Below are 21,619 nucleotides of genomic sequence, written 5' to 3'. Positions count from 1 at the left end.
TCCCGGTGCTTAATAGTTCAAGAGCTTGAGCCTCTAAGTCAAGAGAACCAGGTTCTAGACCCAAGTGCATGCTTACAGGCTATTCAAGCAATTAGTTAACATTTCTTGGGTTCTCTTCCATATCTGCACATTGGTATTGTGGTGTTTGTACTGGACAAGTATGTACAGAGCCCCAGCACAGGATCTGGAACATATTAAACAGCATATGGACACTGTTGCCCTCTCAGCCTAGCAGTTAGGAGCCTGTGCTTTGGAATCAGGTCTCCTGGGCTCTAATCCCAGCCTTGCCTCTTACAGTCTGACCTCCAGGGTCTTCTAACTTCTGTGTACTCCGTTTCCTTACTGTGACGTGGAAGTTCTTATACCTATCTCCCAGGATTATATAAATCCAGGTCTTGGAGCAGATGTCAGTCAAGCAAAATATTATTATATTTTTGGGACTTCAGAAATTAGGCAGTACCATTCAATCAAGTATTTTTTTGAGCGCCTTCTGTGGGAGGCCCCATGCTAGGCTCAGCTGCTCTGAATGTCAAAGACAGCACTTGTCCTTGCACAGCTCACTCAAAGCACCAGTTCTGCAGAGAGGGACGGAGAAGGGAAGAGAAGGAAGGCTGGGGTGGTCCAAACACAGAACCTAGCCCTGGTGGGTTACTCTTGCCCCAGGCCTTCTTTCCTGAGACTTTTAGCTATCTGGTCACAAGTGATCTGAGCATTCTTTTGAGTCTGAGGCAAAGAAATGCTTTAAAAATAAAAACTAGAGATTAAAGACTAAATCATACAGTATTTTCATTTTGTACAGACTTTCAGTGGCCATTTCTTTTCATTGATCTATCATGCTTATCTGATGCAATTAAGGTCATACTTGAAAACATCCGTCCCGTGAAGAAAGCCATTGCTGAACTCATGTCTTACCAAGTAGAACTGCAGAGGCCCCAGGCAGGAATGAAACCTCTACCTGTGTTTCAGCGAACAAACCAGCTTTTACAGGATATTAAACTGTTGGACAATGTGACTCGGGAACAAAATGAACTATTAAGGGTGAGCCATTATGATGATGACGGCCAACTTATTGGCTGAAAATGTGTGGCAAAGGATGGTTTTGTTTTCAGTTTTAGTGGTTGGGTCGGTGAGATTCTTATGACCCCAAGAATGCCTTTGTTGATTCCTTTCTGTTCTCTTCCAGTATTACTATCCAGGAGGAGACATTTGATAAAAGAGAGTATCTTACTGCTCAGATTCTCAGTTCTTAACTCTTCTTCGGTCAGAGGCACTAAAGCATAGTTATGATCTGTTTGATTCTATCCCACAGTTATTGAAGACCTCCACAAGTAACTGCTGTGGGGAGAGATTTGAACCTGAGCAGTATATTTGCAATTTCATGAGACGTTTACAGTAACCAGCACCACAATAACCTCTCTGTACATCTCAGTTCCTTTTCTATTAATCATTTCATTTTATTCTCTAACATATGATAGTTAGAGGAGGCACCTTGCCAGCCTTATTTTTCCATATAAGGGGACAAGAGTCAGAAGGTTAGATGACTTGCTGAAAGACCACGGAGTTCACTTGTGTCCATATTCATTTGTGTGCAAATAAGACAGGAATTTGGATTTCTAGATTCCTGTTATCATTTATTCTCCATACCAGGGTCTCTTCCTTCTAATCTTTCAGCCTCTCCCCAGCAGGTTGGTTTTTTGGGTTTTTTTTGTTGTTGTTATTGTTGTTCTGTTTGTGTTTTTTAATTTTTTTTTTTTTTAATTCTTATGTTTTGACTGATCTCCAGGCCCAGGTCAGGAATAATTATTAGATAGAAATTACATTTTTCTTTGGTTTGCTTTACTAGATTAATAACCACTTTCACAAGAACAGAAAGTTGCCAAAAGAGCCTTAAATTCCACAGATTTTTCAACTCCATTGGCAGATCCACCCTACTCTCCCAACCACCCACTGGCTTTTCCTGATTAGATGGGCTGGGGTAGGAGAAAAGGTTTTTTTTTTTTTTCTGTTTTTTCCCCTATTTCCAGCCGCCACCTGATTATAGGGAGAAAGCTGCTCTTTGTCCCTCTTCAGTTTCATTCCCATTTAGCTGGCTACTCTGTGTTCTCCTAAGATTTGAAGATACTGTAACCTCTGGTTTGAGTCTTAGCTCATAAAAGCTACTGGCTACTGACCAGCAGATGTCATTTCCTAACAACCACAGGGAGAAAAAAAAATCGGTGCTCTCTGTACTGCTTTTTAATACGATAGAAGAAAACAAAGAGATAGAAAATTTGATCTATTCTTTTTACGCTTTTTTCCTGCTTTTTTGGTTTCCTGGTCAGGAAAAGAAAATAACAGTTGTAACTATGCTATCAAGTGTCTTCTTCATAGGATGAGAAGAGGGGAAATAGAAGAGGAAATTATATTTTGTGTCAAGTTAGGTCTCAAACTGTGCTGCTAAAATTTTCCATTGTTATTGTGTAGGTGGAAATCGGATGTCATCTCATGTATTTCAAAATTAAGTAAGCCAGTGGTAATGAAAATCATTAGAATATGGTACATTTCTTTTAATTTCTATTTTGAATATTGTAAGTCCTCTCATTATGGAAAATAAGACAAATTACTTGGGTGGGTGGGTAATAGGATGTAGCTTGTTATTGAGGGCTGGGGATCAGGTGTGTTCAGTGAACATATTTAGTTATTTCTAGCCTACAGCTAAAATTCTGATTAAATATTAAAGAAAATACGAGGAAGAATTCTACACTGGTCAGGAACTTGGAAGTTTTAAAAGGCGTTTTGCTTCATTGTGTAGCGTACCAAGGAAATTGCTACCCTTTATCTTTCTATCATACTTTGAACATACAGATAGGTTTGAGCTTCAGTACTTAACACTAGATTCAGTGTGTTGTTCTGGTTAGCTTTGCCATTTCCTCCTACGAACTCAGACTGCTCTTGAACCCTCAACCTCTTACTCATAAAATGCACATCACTAATCCCAAGGGCTGCTGGGTGAGGACGTGGTTCATTGGGAAAATTCATCATCTCTCAGATCACATGCCCGCCCTTTCCACTCCAAATCAGTCATGTCACCTTTCTGTGTGGAAAGCTTCATATGGAGCAGGCATTAAAAGAGCCTGTATTTTCATAAAACTTGGCAACTTCCTGTTAACGTGCCATAAAATGCTTCCCAGAATAAGCCCACTAAACCGGAAATACTTAAGAGCAAAGGCGTGTCTTATTATGCTTGTACTCCGAGTGCTGCACAGGGTGTCCCGGCATCCAGTAGAGCAAGAAAGTCAGGCACCAGCTCTATTTCTCTTCGTATTTAGGCTACCATTTTCTCTTACAAACAGTGTGGGAGTGTATTTGTTGTAATTGATTGAAACTTGTGGTGGGGATGGACGTTGAAAGTAATCCATGAATCTAGTCTTTAGATCATGACAAAGATTCTTCTTTTGGGGGGCTTATTTTATAGATTGTCATAAAACAGACTGATGAATGCAATGAAGACATAGAAAATTTGAAGCAGATCTTAAATAATTATTCAGCTGAGTTCTCCCATGAATGTGTATCACCAGACCGAGCTGCCAACCTAACAGAAGTACAGGTATGTCTCTTTCATTTATTTGCCCTGCAGTTCATTCTGTAATCACTTCCCAAGCCATTGGTGTCTAGAATCTGCCTTTGGGATGGTATGATGTGTTTCTTCCTTCTTTCTTCCAGTTGAAGGTACGTTATGTGTACCTTCCTTTCCATTCCTGTTTCATAAAAGAGGTGCATTTAGGTCTGGATTTGCTCTGCTCCTGAAGAAGCTGGTATAACACAGGATATTTGGAAAACTTGACTTTCCATCTCGCTTTTTGAGATGGGGGCCAGGCAGGGTGGGTGGGCTGGGCTCTTTGTAGGTAAAGACCCTGAACCCTGTTGTAATGAAAACATATACTAAGTAGTATTTCCATATGCCATAATTAGCAACATCCTATAGACCCAGTTATAGTGGTGTTCATATTGACCCTCTACTGCTAGGCTTTTTTTTTTTTTTTAATTTAGTCTTTATTTTTGAATTAATGTTTCTATAACAAAAAAACCTGAGTGTGTGCCAAGTGTTGTAAAGAGCTGCGTTTATTCTACTATCAAGCTGATTGGGCAGGCCAGTGCTACGGTATTCCAAACGGGGTTGTGAAACTAGCTAGCTGTGAGGTCTAAAGCAAATTACCAACAAAGGGGTCTAAGGGGACACACCTACTAGGTGGTGGACTCAGTAAGGCAGACTCAACATTAAAGACTCAGTATGGTAAATCTGTTAAATTCCCATTACGTTAAAAAATATGAGGACCCCAAAGAGCTTTGGTTTATGTGAATCATATCTACTGATAGAGAAAGAAATGAAAATTCAAACATGTAAAAATAATTTAGTTTATTTTAAAATAAAAATATACCCATTACATATTGATAGAAATAACATTTTTATGAAAGAAGTTACAGTTTCCAAAAGGATATGTAGTGAGAGGAGGGACTTCATTTTACATTTTTGCAAATCTCAAATGTCTGGCTTGGTAGAAGACAGCTAGGTTCTCGTCTGCTTCTGCATTCCATCTGTTGAGGTATGTAGTTTTGTTTGAAGTATATGAAAACAACCCAGCCTCTCAACAACATGTACTTGGAAAAGAAAGGAATATTTTAATAACCCTTTTGAATAATTGTAGCGATTCTTTGAAACTAAACTCCAACCAGTAGAAGTTACTCCCAGTTTAGTCGTTAAATGGAATCCAAAGCCATGTCAATGAACTTTCATGCCCTTGGATTAAGGTTCATTGGCCTGTTTGTATTTTGAATGGATCTTCTAACTGTGCATGGTTTTATGACATCATGCTTGATCGTGTGGAAAATTTCGTTTGGCCAGTTACACAGATCCTCCAAATATGTCAACCTTTCCATAGTTGATATTTAAAAAATTCACATTTGCTAATACTAACACTTACCTTTGCAGAAAACTCTGTTGTGTTTTCTGCAAAAATAAGTGTTAGTATTAACAAGTGTGAATCTGATGGACCGGGTTGTCCAGTGAAGCTAAGTCATCCTATGAGGGAGCTTATAAACCCTTGACAGGTCATTTGGCAACACAGCCAGGGTGGGGAGGAGCTGTACCATCCCAGACATTCACTCCTGGCTCTGCACACCAAATAGCATAGAACACTCATCACCCCCTCATACCAAATGATGCGAGCTCCTGGGGGCAGGCAGCAGCCTCAGATGGCTCACAGCGATGCAAACGCTCTTTCTGCACAGGGAGATATCGAAGGTATGGAGAAGCAGATTCTGAGTTTGAACCAGAAGAAGAAGAACCTGCTGGTGGACCTGAAGGCTGCCATACTAACCCTTCACCAGCATTTACAGCAAGACCAACCAGCATTAGAACAAGAAATGCTGTCAAGCGGAGCATCAGAGGAGGAGGGAGTGGCCGAGAGGGATTCTGAGTGGAAGGTGGGTAGGACTTCAGGCTAATGTTGGTCCCACTCCCCCACGGGAGTGCTGAATCGGTGTTATTTGTCCCCTGAAAAGCCTGTAGCATCTAGGGTGATGGCCTATGGGATTTTTTTTTTTAATTAAAGATTTTTATTTATTTATTTATTTGATAGACGGAGATCACAAGTAAGCAGAGAGGCAGGCGGAGAGAGAGAGAGAGAGGAGGAAGCAGGCTCCCCGCTGAGCAGAGAGCCCAATGCGGGGCTTGATGCCAGGACCCTGAGATCATGACCTGAGCTGAAGGCAGAGGCTTTAACCCACTGAGCCACCCAAGCGCCCCTGGCCTATGGGAATTTTAAAAGTGGAGCTATTTGCCTGAAATTGTTCACTAGGGAATATAAATCCTCGGGCTGGGTCTGTTCTGAACTCAACCTGGAATTCTTAGGCCCAGGTTCCTTGAGGTGTGAATGGAACTCCATGGGCAGGAGGCTGGGAGCATTCCTGGAAGGATCTTTGTCCCAACCGGTTAGCTCAGTGCAAAGTCAAAAATGGACCTGACCCCACTCTAAGCCCACTTGGAGCCCACAGCGGTGGATCCCATTTTGAACTGTTGGAGGACGGGCCACAGGGAGTGATGTGGGTAAAAGGGATATAGATCTGACCTGTGTGGGTGGGTGGGCTTCTTGAATTAAGCGAGTGAACAATTAGCTACATAAAGATGCGGCCGGGCCGGGATCCTGGGGATGTTGACCAACAAAGCGGCTACAACAAGTGTTTGTGCTGTGCCTTTCAGGTGAACAAAACCGGTTCCATGTCTTTCCTGCCAGCGCTCACGGAAGAGGCGGAAGAGAGCTCCCTGAAGAGCGAAGTAAGGAACATGATTTTCTCATTATATTGCAGGAGAACCAATCTCTAAAAGAAGTTCAGTTCAATGGGAAGCTCTTAAAAATGAATGGAAACACAAGGATTTTAAAACGTAATGCCACTGTTTTATAAGGGCGATTGAAGCCATTCTCCTACATTATTAACGTCAAGAGCGTCTAAATCTACTTCTTGCCCGAGTGGGAGAAATGCAATTCAGACACACTCGTTAGCAGAAGGGAGGAGGTGAAGTTCTTAGTCATATCCTGACTTCTGAGTATATCCTCTGAAGTTGGGAGAGTATGTTGCTGGGTTGGCACTCCTAGTGTGCTTTGTAGAACTTAATTTTTTCAGATTTGAATTAGTGTGAAACAGCATTGTGTTAGCAGCTAACACCACTCATCCTTACGACTTCGTTAGAACAGATTGAAGGGGACATGGATAGTTGTCTTTCCTGGTATTAATTTTCGTTTCATACTTTAAAAACAAAAGTTATGATGGGTCTTGTGCCGAAAGGAAGAAAATTGCAGCAATCGGTCTTCTCTGTGTCTCACATGTCACCACTAGACACTTTCTCTGCTCATTTTATGGACTAGCACCACTCTCACATGGAACCACCAGCTTCCCTGTAGACCAGGACAGCATGGAACAGGGGGTAGGACAAGGGAGAGCGCAGGCACGCTGCACGCTCAGACCACCAGCTTCGTAATCTGATGATGCCCCTTCACGGCAGACGGAAGAGTGAGAACAGAGGAGGAACTGGGGCCAAGAATAGACAGCCTGGGCGTGTGGTTCTAATTTAAGACCTCTATTTGTCTCTGAGCTGATACGTTTATAATATCCCCTGTTTGTCTTTGGCAACAGCAAAACGCATGTTCATCAGGCCGTTATTTAAAGATAACATTTAAGGTTACATTTACCAAAGCAGATGAAATTCCTAAAGCGCCATTTGAAAGAACCTTCTCGAGAGATGTGAGCTGACTTCCAACTTTTCAGAATATCTTTTAGGCTTCAGGAAGGTCAACCGCATTTGGACTCCTGTGACTTAGTTAGCCGAAGAAAGGGGTGAAAAACAGAGGAGGTGGGGAATTAAGGGCTATGGTTACACTGCCTGATAAACTGAGTTTTCCAGGAGAGCTAAGTAGGATGCTGTGAGGATGGTAGGAAATGACTTCGTCACTAATCCCTTGATTACTGTGTTAGAACGGAGATAAGAAAGCAGAGCCGTCTTCTGGGTCTTGGTCTTCACTCTGGAAGCATGATAGGGATGTGGAGGAAGATAGAGCATCCTCGTCCTCTGGAACCATCGTTCAGGTAATGCTGAGCATAACCAAATGGGTGGTTGAGGGTTCACAGAGACAGTAAAGGACGTAAGTCCAAGGAATTTCTTGGTTGCAAGACTGTTAGGGAGGGAACTTGCGGGGGCTGAATTTGTTGTAAGTTTCTCACCATTACTTCTGCACAAATTCAAAAACAGCCAAGTACTTGCTTATTATTTGCATTTCTGTTGTGTACTCAATGATAACAGGAGAGTATTTTCTGAGAATTCCATATGCAAGAATTCAGACTAACATGACTCAAAGGAGCCCTTCTTTATTTTTTTTTAAGATTTTTTTTTTTTTAAATGTATTTGACAGAGAAAGAGATCACTAGCAGGCAGAGAGGCAGGCAGAGAGAGAGAGGAGGAAGCAGGCTCCCTGCTGAGCAGAGAGCCTGATGCGGGGCTCGATCCCAGGATCCCGGATCATGGCCTGAGCCCAAGGCAGAGGCTTAACCTAACACTGAGCCACCCAGGCGCCCCTAGGAGCCCCTCTTTAAAAGGTTCACCATAGTGTTTCAAAGCATTTGACACATCTCTCTTTGGGGAGTAAATGGGAGAAGAGTCTCCCTTTAATCCTCTTTTTTGAACAAGGTAGTGTGTAATGTGTATTAATCTCTTTTTGTTCGTTGTGACCTTCCAAATCTTCTCCAGCCTCTCAGACTAAAGGCCAAGTGCCCTTACCTTGGAAAATCATTATAAGCTAATGTGAAAATGATGTTTTCCCCTTGTTCTGAAATATCCCAGCATCATGGCCACCTGCCTCTGGATCCTGGCTCTGGTCCAGGGCTCTCCCCTGCCCCCCCGCCCCCAGGCCAGTCCTTTCATTAAACCTCAGCACCAACTCTGCCTCTTGACCGGTTCCTTCCCTCTCTATCTGAGATGTAGTCAGTCTCCCCACCTCCAGCAAGTCTTTCTCCCTTGTGGTCCCACCCTTCTAAACCAGCTGAGCATCCCAAAGCCCAGACTGTCTTAGAGACTGCCTTGTATGCCTGGAAGGCCCTTCTCTCCCAGCCGGCCTGTAGACAGCGTGCTCAGTGACCCACCAGGGCCTGTCATCTTCCACCTCCTCCAAGAAGCCTCCGCCTTCCCTTCATCCTGGAAGCATTCTGAACCTCAGTTAGGACTTAACCACACTTTTATGCACATACAGACACAGTTCAGCGAATGGCAAAGAATTGATCTTTTACATGTTTATGTCCTGTACTGGGCTCAGCATGGTACTTTAATGCATTGACTTTCTCCATCCTGCTTCCCTCGGGTCATTTACTATGCTTCCTCTTGTTCATACCCAGAGGTCTTTACTGGGGGCTTCGCACCTTTGGCCCCTGATTATAAATCAAATTTTTGCCCCTGACTATGTTTAAATTGCCAATGACTATTAAAACATCAGTGTAGTGCCCCTTAATGAGTCCTAATCCTTACTAATCTCTCCAGCTTTAGACACTATCAGCATCTTTTCCTTCGTGAAATGCAGGGTTCCTTTGGCTTTCTAAATTCTGCGCCCTCTGGTCTCCTCTCCCTGCAACCCCTCCTCTGTCACCTTCTCTTGCCCCAGCCACATGATGGTGGACATTTGTCTGGTGTTCTGTCCCCTTCTTTCCCTCATTTCCCTCAGGGCAGTTTTATCTCCTGTAGGTTTGGTAGTCCCCTCTGTGCCAGTGATCCCCGCATCAAGCCTCTTGTCTTGACTTTTCCTTTAAGTCTGTTTTACATTTCTACCTTGCTGATAGATTTCTCTTTTTGGATGTGTTTCCTTCATCTCAAGTCATTTTACCAACTTCTTCAAACACCGCTGCTTCTAATTTCTCCATGTCTGTTGATGGCACCACAATTTCCTCAGAGTCTAAGACAAACTTCAGAGTCTTGTCAGGTACATCACTTCTCTTGCCTTCCATGTCCAGTCAGTGGCCAAGTGATGTCCATTCAGTCTTGACATCCTCCTTCCCATGATTTTGCCATCCTATTCCAGGCAGTTGTGACTCTTCCCTGGACTTGTGGAATAGCCTTCTAATTGGTTTTAGAGCCTCCAGTTATTTTGCTGAGTGCATCTTAGTAACTGATGACTCTCCCTTAAACCATTATCTGATTACCAGATTCTGATTATCTGCTGAGTAAAATGCATTCTTCTTAGCCTTTCCAGATTTCACTATCCTGACCTCCCTTTCTAGTTTTGCCTAAGCTTTACTTTTAGTTCTGATTTGTACCTTTCTAATAGCATCTCTTGTTTTCAGTATAAGAAGCTGAAAAGTAACATTTTGTTAGTTACGTTTAGATGCTTTCTATATGTCATCTTGTTGAGTAATCACATGTATGAGTAAGGTCGTTGTGGTCCCACCTCATAGGCTCAGAGAAGCCCAGTTAACTTATCTGAGATCATGCAGCTTGTAACAAACAAGATTCGTCGATTATATTTTTCCTACCACATGATATTAATTGTTTGTGTCGATATGATTTTCCCAATGTTTAACCTTGATTAACTTAATTGGGAGTGCTGGGTCAAAGTATACATCCATTAAGTGTCACACACATTATCAAACTAGAAAGTTTGCCCTCTGGAAACACCATATCCGTTTTTTTCCTTACAGGAATGCATGGAAATGCCCCAAACTGACATGGGTTATTTTCAGTTTTAGCCAGGCTTATCCAGTGGTTTAAATGACATTTATGTTCTAAGAATGTTGAATATGTGTTTATTGACTTTTGTATTCTTATTTTTAAAGATGTATTTATTCACTTGAGAGAGGGAGAGCACGTGTGCACATGTGCAAGAGGGGTGGGGTGGGGGGAGGCAAAGTGGGGGGGAGAGTCTGAAGCCGGGTCCCTTCTTTTTTTTTTTTTTTTTTTTTAAGATTTTATTTATTTATTTGACAGAGAGAGATCACAAGTAGGCAGAGAGGCAGGCAGAGAGAGAGAGAGGAGGAAGCAGGCTCCCCGCCGAGCAGAGAGCCCGATGCGGGACTCGATCCCGGGACGCGAGATCATGACCTGAGCCGAAGGCAGCGGCCCAACCCACTGAGCCACCCAGGTGCCCAGCCGAGTCCCTTCTGAGTAAGGAGCCTGATGTGGGGCTTGATCTCATTACCCTGAGATCATGACATGAGCCAAAACCAAGAGTTGGACCAGGATGGGGACACTTAAGTGATTCTGCCACCCAGGTGTTCCTGTTTTGTATTCTTCTTTTATGAGTTGCTTGCTCATGCCCTTTGACTTTTTCTCTACACAGGGTTTGATGTTTTCCTTACTGACTTATAAGGATATATATTAAGGATATTAACACATAGTAAGCTATTATCTGTCTGTTCATTTATTTTTAACTTAGGTTATGATGCTTTGGAAGGTAAACATTATTATTTTTTTATGTTGCTAATACTAACATTCTTTCCCTTTCTTGTCATGCTTTCAAAGTCCTTCCCCACTGCTAGATTAGAAAAAGAGTCACTTTCTTGTAAGAGAGTTTTTTGGGTATAACTTTTACATTTAAATAGTAGATACAGGGGCACCTGGGTGACTTAGTCGGTTGATTGACTGACAAGCTCTTAATTTTGGCTCAGGTCATGATCTCAGGGTTGTGAGATCAACCTCTATGTTGGACTTAATGCTGGGCATGGAGTCTGCTTGAGATTCTCTCTCTCCCTCTCTCCCTCTACCCCCCCAACCCCGCTTGCACTGTCTCTAAAAATTAATTAATAAATACTAGATACAATTAGAATCCATTATTGGGAGTGAGACAAAGATTTGGTTATACTTTTTCACGAGATACCAGAATAGCTCCCAAATTTAATAAGTTAATCTTTCCCCCTTTTGTTTGAAAGGTGGCCTTTAGCATATAATTTCATTTAATTTTAGTTCTCCTATTAATCCACTTAAATACAGAATTGTATAGATTTTCTTGTAGGTTCCTCATTAACTAGAGAGCTTTGGAAAATTCAAGTCTTTCAAATAAAGACAAACCTGAGGGAACTGATTTTTTTTTTCCCCCCTAACGAACCAACTTTTCTCAAAATGTGCCTGACTTTTCTGGACATTTCTGCAATCAAGTGATATGTAAAATGAGCCAAGGCAGGAAGTTTTCTGGACTTCTGGTTCTCTTCTTTACAGGAGGCAGCTGAGAAAATAAGCACATGTGATAATCCAGTGGCCCAAAGTCTTACATCAGACTCACCGAGTCCCAACCAAAGAGAGGAGGTAAGTCCCTACCGGTAACAAGCAAACTGCTCGGGTACCTGGGCGAGCACACAGAGCTGACCAGCTCTCTGTGTTTGCAATACTTTGTATATCAAGGCAAGAGTTCTTTGTCAACTTAAGCATCTTCATATGTGCTGGCAAGCTGGAGGACTGGAAGATTTGCCATCAGTGACCTAGCATGTAAGCATGGTGCAGAGCGAGGAAGGATTTAGCGCTTGCTCACCCTTAAATATCCAGAAGGAGCTAGCCTTTCCACCAACAGCTACTTCTTTCTTCTGTAGCTGTAACTTATGTAACAAATTTGTGTACGGTGGTGCTGGCAGGGGGGAGACTAGAGATGTTTGTAGAATTGACTGTAAAATATTAAGGAGTAAATTCAAAGCATCGGTATTTTGACATGAAATACAGCCACCGCCAGAAAATTAGCTTGCACTTTAACTGAATCCTGTTACTTCGATCAGTGGCGTGTCAATGCAGAAACCAAGCTATGTGACATTCACCAAGCGAGAGCCTGACTTGGATGCTAGAGCATCAGCAAAGTCATGTGAAGAATGTGGACTTGTGGACCCCAAGGCATAATGAAATCAGGGATTGAAGCATGGTGGCCTGGCCCCTGAGCCCAGTAAAGGGTTGGGTATTACTAATTTATGGTTACGTGGTAGAGAGGACATAATTCTCTTTAACAAGAAATGCTTGGGGTAATACTTTTGAGTGCCCCCCCCCGAAATGCACAATCATAAAACAGTCACTTAAATCATTTCTGGTTTTAGAATTTAGGGCTGCCATTTAGAAGAGATATTTAGCAGGGGTATAACTATGGGGAAAAACTGTAGACTCTGAATGAAAAGATGGTAGAGCTGTGTTACCTCAGGCAAGTAACTTACACGTGGGCCCAAGCTTCTCAGAAGCAAAGTGGTAAAATGGGTGGTGAGTGAATTGCTTAAGCATTAAATGAACTTAGGTTTCTTTGACTATAAAAAGGGGTGGGTGAACTGGTTACTGGCAGGTTTCCCAGGCCACCTTTGCAAGTGCAGTTTCTATGGTTGCAAATATTCTTTTTTCCCCTTCCATTCACCTTTGGATTCTCTTCAGTGTCAAATAACTAGCAAGTAAAGCCCAGATTAGTTACCCAGCTTCCTTGTTTTCTCATTAATTCAACGAGTTAGTGAAAAAGGAAAGAAACTCAATATTGCCATTAAAAAATGTGTGTGGCCCATGATAGGTGCTCAAATAATGTTTTTGAATAAATAAAGAAGGTCGATGGAAAATCTGTTATCACAGACTAATTAGGTAATATTAATGATTGTTATTTTGGCTGACAAAAAAAAAGGATCCCCCAATCTTTGCCAGCAATATCTGAAAACTAGAAGTTAATTAGTTGACTGGCAGTTGGTGTTTGGCCGTAAAATCACACCACTGTTGCTTTTAAGAAATCTGGATTAAAAAAAAAATCAGGATTAAAAAAAGAAAATTGAAACCAGGAGACTCCCAAGTGCAGACCCAGTTGTGCAGAGAAACAGAAGGCAATGGAAGACTTTCTTCAAGAAAGGTTATTCTTAAATAAAAATATTGACTTGAAGGCACGGGAGAAATAGTGTTTTGTTAGTAAAGATCATACAGGTGAAGTTAATACATGGTCGGAGGAGCAGGTGCAACTCGAGACACTTCTGCTAAGCCAGCTTTCCTAATACTCACCATGTGTGTGAAAAATGGATATTTTCACACCCTGCATGTTGTTGTTACCACTTGCCTGTTTTGTTTACTTTTGTTGTACAAAATTCTGTAGACATTGGGAATTTTTCTGCCTTTGAGTTGAGTTAGGGTATACGTTTGTGAACTATTTTAGATGCTAACACGTAGTTAGCAAAGTCTTATATAGAAAATATTGTAGTTTATCGTAATCATAATAAATACTTACTGAGATCAATAATCTTGTAGAGCAGACACAAATTCCTGAAAGCATTTCTCTAGAAGGGTTGATAGAATCTTTCAGTATTCTGGAAAAGGATGTGAGAAGCAAATACATCTGTGTATCAGATCTTCTTTTACTTCCATATTGAAAATACCTAATATATATTTTTAAAGATTATTTATTTATTTGTCAGAGAGAGAAAGAGAGCGCATGTGCACACACACACACACACACAAACGGGGAGCATCAGGCAGAGGGAGAAGCAGGTTTCCTGCTGAGCAAGGAGCCCAGTGTGGGACTCGATCCTAGGACTCTGGGATCATGACCTGAGCTGCAGACTGTTAACTGACTGAGCCAGGCAGGCATTCCTGAAAACATCTACTATATTATTAATAGAATACTCGATTTGGTATCCAGAAGAAATTTTTCTTTTGGATCAATAAGCCACCCAGGTGCTTCAGTAAGAACACATCTTATATCATGCTTGCTTTGTACTTTAGTGTAAGCACCTTAACTCAGTGATATTTGAGTATCTAGACAGTGAAAAGCAGTTTCAGGGACTCTCTCATAAGAACAGAAGAAAAATTCCAGATTACCCCACTAAAGCTCATTAGTTGACTCACACTACTTTCAACAGGGAGAAATTTAGATGAGTAATAGCATGCATATCAGGGGGAAAAAAAAAAAAAAGAAAAGCTACAATATTTTAAAATCTACTTGTTGAGTGTGTGGCACATTTCCTTGTATCCCAGCCGGTGTGTAAAGAGCCTTTTTTTCCTGTTTGATCAGAGCTCACAGCAATGTAAGCATTGCTTAATCATGTGTCACACAAATTCATACGCTGGCCAATTCGCTGCAAAGTTTCAGATACACACACCCACACCCTCTCACCTGTCTCCCGGGGCCCACTCGCTGTTTAATGAGCTGCGAAGCCCGTTTGCGTCCTCTGTGCCTGGGAACACCACCTGTGTACATGCGGATCGGCTGCTTGGAAACCTGGAGCACGAGGTCACGTGATAGTTGCTATGCGTGTGGAGGTGCATTTTTCTCTTCTTTCTTACTTCTTCTGCCCTTATTTACTTGTTTTCTCATAAGTGGGGGAAATGCTGGAAGTTCCCAGCCTTTTGCAAGCTCAAATCTGCAAACTTGGGATTCCATGGCTTTTCACTGCTGGCTTATCTTTGGGTTTGTCATAGGGTGCCACACCTCCTCTCAAGGCTGCTGCTCTGGGCTTTTCCGACAAGCAAGGAGCTTTTGAGTCCACGGTGGAGAAATTTGGGCCCGAGCCTGCGGAAATCCTCCATGTCTGCAAGACCCAGGTGGCCGAGCTGGAGCTGTGGCTGCACCAAGCCAACGTGGCGTTCGAGCCGGAAACGTTAGATGCAGACATGCAGCAGGTGGTGGAACAGCAGCTGGTAGGGTGCCAGGTAAGGCTCCTGGGTTGGAGTTCATGGCTGGCCGCCTCACCAATCACCTTCCAAGACTGGGTGAAGTTCTCTTAAAGCAACAGTGCGTTTCTTCCTGTTACTCAGACCCCTGTGTTTATCTTGGCCTCCGGTTTTTGTTCTTGGGGTACTTCTTTGAGATTTATGGAAGCAGAGTATTTGGAGAGACCGTAGTGGCTAAGAGCTCCGAATGTAGAATCTGGATCCAGCTCCGTCACATTAACTATGAACTTGGGGACCTTAGCTTTCTACCTCATTTTCCTCATGTGGTCAGTTATCTCATAGGACTTTGCAGGGTTCGGTGAGATAAGGCACAAAAACCAGTGTCAGGTGTATCAAGTGTATGAGAAGGGCTCAGTGAAGGCTGTTACTTGTATTCATAGTAAGTCCTTAGAACTTCCATTCTTCTGAAGTGAAACCAAAGAGCCTGACTTGCAAGATCACAGATCCAGCATAAAAGGCCTTTGCTGCCATTTTACTGTGAATGCTCCTACTCTCGCTGGGGGAGTGGCGGGGTGGGGGGCACAGGGGACAGGAAGATAAACCTCCTTGCCTTTAGTCATTTTGAGTAACATTTGCTGCCTAGACCGAAAGGATGGGATCTCTCTGTCCCTCCAGGGAAAAGCTAGAATGATGACCTCACCACAGCATAATCCAGTGTCCCCAGGGGTGGTTAGATCACCCTTGGTCCAATATCTCAGCCTGATTGGCTCATTTGTCTGCCATAGTGGACACCAGGAATGAGGACATCCTCTCAGAGTGCCCCCGTATCACTGGCCCCGCCACAGCGGAACTCCTCCCATGATAGCCCATTGGAGCTGCGGGTAGCCCCTCCTTGGTCATCCCCCTTCCCCCACTAAGGTGCACAACCCTACGGTATCCAATGCCTGCTTCATAGGGTACCCAGTGGATAGGCTGACCTCCTTCCCCAGGAAATCCCCACCTCTGACACCCAAAGTCAGCTCTTGGTAGGGTGGGTTCCCTTAAATACTGGTGCTGCTGCGTGCCTGGTGAGGCCCAGAGGAGTCTGGAAAACACCGTACCACAACACAGAGCAATGTTGTGCTAAATGGCACCTGAGGTGTTCAAGATGTTAAGTCTCAGCCACGCAAAGCTCTGCAGGATAGATTTGCCCATTGATTGCTTTGCAGACCGGATGGACCCCATGCTGATTTCCTTGAGCACCACCAGAATCCCCTTCTCATGCCCCTTGGAGGGAGATCAAGGATTTGGGGGCTGGTGATGGAAAGACACGACCACAAGGTGGCAGTAGCACACAACAGGCTTGCTTTGGGTAACATTTTGGCTGGAGCTCAAGGCCTGGGAAAGTCCCTCTCTCTGTAGGCGCCCTTCCAGAGGCTGTGGCAGGGAATAGAGGTGGGGCCATGACCTGGAAGGGAAGGAAAGCAGAGGAACTCCCAGGGGAGCAGGGAATCCAGAGGGGCTTGTATGCCTAGGTGATGTCAGAGAGGTCCAGAGGGCAGCAGAGGCGAGGGTCTTCCAGACCCCAGAGTTGTGTGTCGATGATAGGGAGCAGATATGGGTCCCACTTCAAGTTCAGTGCCAGTAGAATTTGAGCTGATGGTTCTGGCCTGCTGTGAAAAAGTAAGCCCCAGAGGGGTGCCTGGGTGGTTCAGTCATGATCCCAGGGTCCTGGGATTTAGCGCCACATTGGGCTCCCTGCTCAGCAGGAAGCCTGCTGCTTCCTCTCCCACTTCCCCTGCTTGTGTTCCCTCTCTCGCTGTGTCTCTCTCTGTCAAATAAATGAAGTCTTTTTAAAAAAAAATAAGCAACATAGGGACCCAGAGAGGGGCCATCTTTGGCTCATTTGTAGAACATCATGGTACATAAAACTTAATATTGATATATATAAAAAGCCTTCCTGTAGAAAACATAAAGTTTCCAGTGGGAACATGTCCAAAGGACAGGAGCAAACAGATCAGTCAAGAAAAAAACTATATTTGGTCATTTAATATTTGAGAAGAAATTGTTCAGCCTTGATTGTTAAGAACATGTGAACCAAAACAGCTGTTGTTTTGTTCCCATGTTGCCTTGGCAAAAATTATATCATCCTGGAAAACTCTGGGTGCACTATTCTGTGATTGTCTCAGTGTTTGGGGAGGTCAGGTATCAGAATATACAATGTCCATCTGATTTGACCTAATAACACCATTACTTTAAATGTACCCTCTGAAAATAACCCAGAAAGAAAAATATTTGTGGCAGTGTTAATGACACATGTGAAGGACTGGAACCAGCTTAAAGGCTTCCCAATAAGGAAGTTACATGAATCACAGAATATCCACTTGCAGCTAGCAAAGTGGGAATCATGAAGCATATGTCTATAGACACGTGTAAAATTATAAAGTATACCTAAAATAGCTACATGGAAAAAAGGAGCACAAAATTGTAATACACTCTGTAGCCACTGTAAAATCTATGATTACGTGTTAAGTGTGGAGGAGTCTGTAGAGGATACAGGTAGTTTGCTTGGATAATGGAGTTACAAGGATACATTCTTTGAAAATTTTGGTTTTGTTCTTACAGATTTTGTTTATTAGAGAGAGAGAGAGAACGAACAGGGAGGAGGGATAGAGGCAGAGGGAGAAGCAGACTCCCCGCTGAGCAGGGAGCCCAATTCGGGGCTTGACCCCAGGATCCTGGGATCATGACCTGAGCTGAAGGCAGACGCTTAAGGACTGAGCCACCCAAGTGCCCGTGTTTTTTTGTTTTTTTGAGATTTTTTTAAGTAATGTATACAGCTACTGTGGGGCTCAAACTCATAACCCCAAGATCAGGAGTCACATGTTCTGCCCACTGAGCCCCCCAGGCACCCCTGAAAATGTGTTTTAAGCATAGTGTCTCCTTCAGTTTCTCTCAAAGAGCGGAACTTGTTCCTAGTCGAGCAAGTTTTAGCACACACGACCCCAGTGCTGAAGTGGGACTCCAAATGCTGCTATTGCTTGGTGTGTACTCAGCCAGTTGGCGTGACCGCTTGGGCTACAAAGTCCCAGAGGAGGGCTGGCTCGACCTGTTGGGGAAGAATACAGTGACGGTGACTTACAGGGAAACTTACTTCATCTAGCGGATTTATTTTTAGATCCGTGTGTAAGTTGGCCAGTTGTATCAATGACTAAGTGTTTTAGGTTCCAAATTACTTCTTCTGTCATCTTCTTCTGATATTTTAGAAGTTTATTTAACTTGAAAAAGAGAAGGGAAGGAACCTTCCAAGGGTTCTGTGAAATTCTTTTGCTATTATTACGACTTAACTCTTGGATTGGAACAGGAAAAGGTTAGGAAAGTTTGGGATGGGGGGAGGTGTGGAAAAATAATAGCATAGACTGTGTGTCAAGCACTGGCCAGAGTGCATGGACTTTAACTCCTATTTCCTCCGAGTAACCCTAGAAGGTAAGTTCTATTAGTACCCCCATTTTGCAGAAGACCTGAAGGCACATTCATGCACGGTAAGGTGTTCAGGTTTACCCAGCTGCAAAGTGGGATCTGAACTCAGTCGACTTCCAGTGTCTGTGTTTTTGTTTTTGTTCTAAGTTTGTTTGTTCATCTAAGTAATTTCTGTATCTAACATGGGACTCGCACTCACTACTCTACAAGAGTCACGTGCTCTTCTGACTGAGCCAACCAGTGTCTGTTCTTAACCACTGTGCTATGCTGGTTACATTCAACTGTATTTTCTAAAGGGATTATAGAGTCACTTATTTTAGATTCTTTTGGAGGGTGACATCTGCAGTTTGAGATTGGTTTGTTTGTACCCCCATCCGAAAGCTCAAGAATTACGTGGAAATTGTTGTTGCTTTCCCAAGGTCCCTTCTAATCTGTGGTTCTGATACTTATTACATATACTAGGTAGACAGAGGGAATCTAGCTCATTTTAGAGTGTAATGCTTGTTCAAGACCAAAACCATGAACACTCCAGTGACTGTGTTTCCTAGGCCATGCTAACAGAGATCGAGCACAAGGTCGCCTCCCTGCTGGAGAGCTGCAAAGATCGAGGGCCGGGAGACAGTGGGGCCACTCAGCAGGAGGCTGAAGCTCTGTCTGTGAAACTAAAGACTGTGAAGTGCAATTTGGAAAAAGTCCAGATCATGCTTCAGGAGAAACACAGCGAAGACCAGGTAAAACACGGCCACATGCAGGGGTGTGGGGGGGGATGATATGGGACAGCTACCAGGAAGGAGTCTGGCAGAGGTAGTGAAACGGCTACTGAAGAATTCCACGGAGTACGGAAGATGGAGCCTTTTTTTTTTTTAAACAGAGAGAGATCACAAGTAGGCAGAGAGGCAGGCAGAGAGGAGGGGGAAGCAGGATCCCCGCTGAGCAGAGAGCCCGATGTGGGGCTCGATCCCAGGACCTTGAGATCATGACCTGAGCTGAAGGCAGAGGCTTTAACCCACTGAGCCACCCAGGCGCCCCAAGATGGAGCCTCTTAAAGCTAGAAGGGATGGCCATGTTGACTCTTGTTCCTGATCCCATTTTACCTTGTGGTTTTCCTACCTGGGCTGCTGTTGGTGACAGTGTAGGTTTGGTTTGGGTTGGTTTGATTGGTTGGATGGTTCTTGCTAGTAATGAGGCAGTGGAAGCCTTCTTCTTAAAGGAAGGGTAAGTTTTAAAGAAAATTTGTGATTCTGGTTGACTGGAAAATAAAGCTCTTAAGAAGATTAAGATTTGATATCAGGAAATTTAAAATGTGTTTCCGCGGTCCTTCTTGTTACTCATTTACAAATATATATACTGATCAAAGTATCCTACAGTTACAGTGTTCTTGAGACTTTGAAAAGACTTCTGTGTTTATAAATGCAGATACACATCTATGAGTAGGGTCTTACTATGTGAGAGTTGTGTCTGTACTTAGGAGATGGTGGTTCCCACTCAGAGAACTTACAGTCACAGAAATAAGATTGGCTGGATATACACAGGCTTCAAAGTTCTCCTTTCACCCTCCTGTGTTCTCTCTTTTTAAACAAAGATTCTGGACATAAGGGAAGTTTGAATGCATAAGCATAACTATCTTTTGGTTTTTTGTTTTTGTTTTTTTTTACTTTGTTCTTAAAACAGAAAAGCAATACATTTCCTGGCTTTTAGTAATTCATTGGATGAATTACACTGAGGAAACAGGAGGACCACATCATCAAATACAATGGTTTTTTGCAGTTGCTTTGAAATAAGTACATGAAATCATAGCATATAATTACAGTAAATATGAAAATACAGTCACTTTATATAAAACTTGTCCATCATGTAGTCTCATTATTAGAACTGAAATAAAGTGAGTCTTTTTTTTTTTAAATACCCCATCATCATAAAATTTTTTGCAGCATTCTGCCATTCTAAAGAGACCTTCAGAGCATCAAAACGATCTCCAACCAGATAACCTTTCTGCATTTGAATCTATTGTAACCGAAAGGCCACAGTTCGGCAGACAAAGAGATTTCCAGCAGCAACAGGTAATTGCAGATAGAAGGATAGGAATAAAGCTTTGCATGGACTCTTCCTTTGAACCAAGTACCAAACTGCCATTGGGGTGTTTTCTTATGTGCCTGGATGGAAAGTGTGGTATCCAGGTGTTCCTGCGTATTGAGCGTGTGCGGTATGGGCTGCTTTGCTTTCGCCTTCTGCAGGTGGGGGCTCTGACTTTGCTACTTCATTAACTTGCACCTTATTTCAAACTAAGCAAATACCTTCAAGGTGAACTTGCTTCTGTAATTGTAACATCTCTTCCCCTATTGTTTCAAAATGTGTTGCCATACTTTGGGGAATATTCCACGTGTGTAATATGTATTGTATATATATTTGGTCATTCTGTGAACATTTTAAGTAGGTTTTTGAGACGTAAAAGTTAATGAGAATAAGCAAGCAATAAAAGGAAGTAGTAACTAATAATTGAGGAAGTGGCTCAGAATGAGATCTCAACAGAAGAAACCACTGACCACTAATTGAAAACTTTGGACCATTTGAATCTCCCCCAATTGTAGGTTCTGGAGTTAAAACCAATGGAACAGAAAGATTTCATCAAACTCATCGAAAATAATGCCAAGAAAATGTGGCCCCAGCATTGCCAACCTGATAAAGATACAACTCAGCAGTCATCTGAAAGGTAAAACATTTTTAGAGTTGGACGTTCAGCAACTTCTGTGGGTGGGAGAGTTAAGAGCATTTCTTTTTTTTTTTTTTTTAAGATTTTATTTATTTATTTGAGAGACAGACAGTGAGAAAGAGCATGAGCAAGGAGAAGGTCAGAGGGAGAAGCAGACTCCCCATGGAGCTGGGAGCCTGATGTGGGACTCGATCCCAGGACTCCGGGATCATGACCTGAGCTGAAGGCAGTCGTCCAAACAACTGCGCCACCCAGGCATCCCAAGAGCATTTCTTTTTAAATCACTTGTAAAACACTGCTGAATGTAATAAAATTTCTGTATGTTGATGATCCTTTTC

At 42.8% G+C, this 21,619-nt stretch overlaps 1 protein-coding gene and 1 long non-coding RNA gene across 10 annotated transcripts in view; one reads left to right on the top strand and one right to left on the bottom strand.

Moving 5' to 3' along the window:
* The window catches only part of SYNE2 (spectrin repeat containing nuclear envelope protein 2), a 330,497-nt gene that overhangs the window by 216,133 nt on the left and 92,745 nt on the right, over window positions 1-21,619 (top strand). For all 9 annotated transcript variants that reach the window (XR_014312639.1, XM_082734135.1, XM_082734134.1 and 6 more), the window contains exons 60-69: window positions 856-1,038; window positions 3,455-3,586; window positions 5,269-5,463; window positions 6,239-6,313; window positions 7,510-7,620; window positions 11,726-11,812; window positions 14,921-15,151; window positions 19,120-19,302; window positions 20,503-20,631; window positions 21,160-21,281. Coding sequence is in view for 8 of the 9 variants with exons in the window: in XM_082734135.1 (XP_082590261.1) it covers window positions 856-1,038; window positions 3,455-3,586; window positions 5,269-5,463; window positions 6,239-6,313; window positions 7,510-7,620; window positions 11,726-11,812; window positions 14,921-15,151; window positions 19,120-19,302; window positions 20,503-20,631; window positions 21,160-21,281 (1,448 nt within the window). In the remaining variant the exon portion in view is untranslated. The remainder of the gene's footprint in view (window positions 1-855; window positions 1,039-3,454; window positions 3,587-5,268; window positions 5,464-6,238; window positions 6,314-7,509; window positions 7,621-11,725; window positions 11,813-14,920; window positions 15,152-19,119; window positions 19,303-20,502; window positions 20,632-21,159; window positions 21,282-21,619) is intronic.
* On the bottom strand, window positions 4,382-14,731 carry LOC309866424. The gene is made up of 3 exons (XR_014312650.1): window positions 14,616-14,731; window positions 13,731-13,809; window positions 4,382-4,638 (listed from the first exon to the last, which is right to left on the bottom strand). It is a non-coding gene; the product is annotated as an uncharacterized lncRNA (long non-coding RNA).

The sequence above is a fragment of the Mustela nivalis genome, assembly GCF_964662115.1.
Source record: "Mustela nivalis genome assembly, chromosome: 6".
NCBI lineage: Eukaryota > Metazoa > Chordata > Mammalia > Carnivora > Mustelidae > Mustela > Mustela nivalis.
The sequence above is the reverse complement of the archived record's forward strand: the minus strand, read 5'-3'. Positions and strand labels throughout refer to the sequence as shown.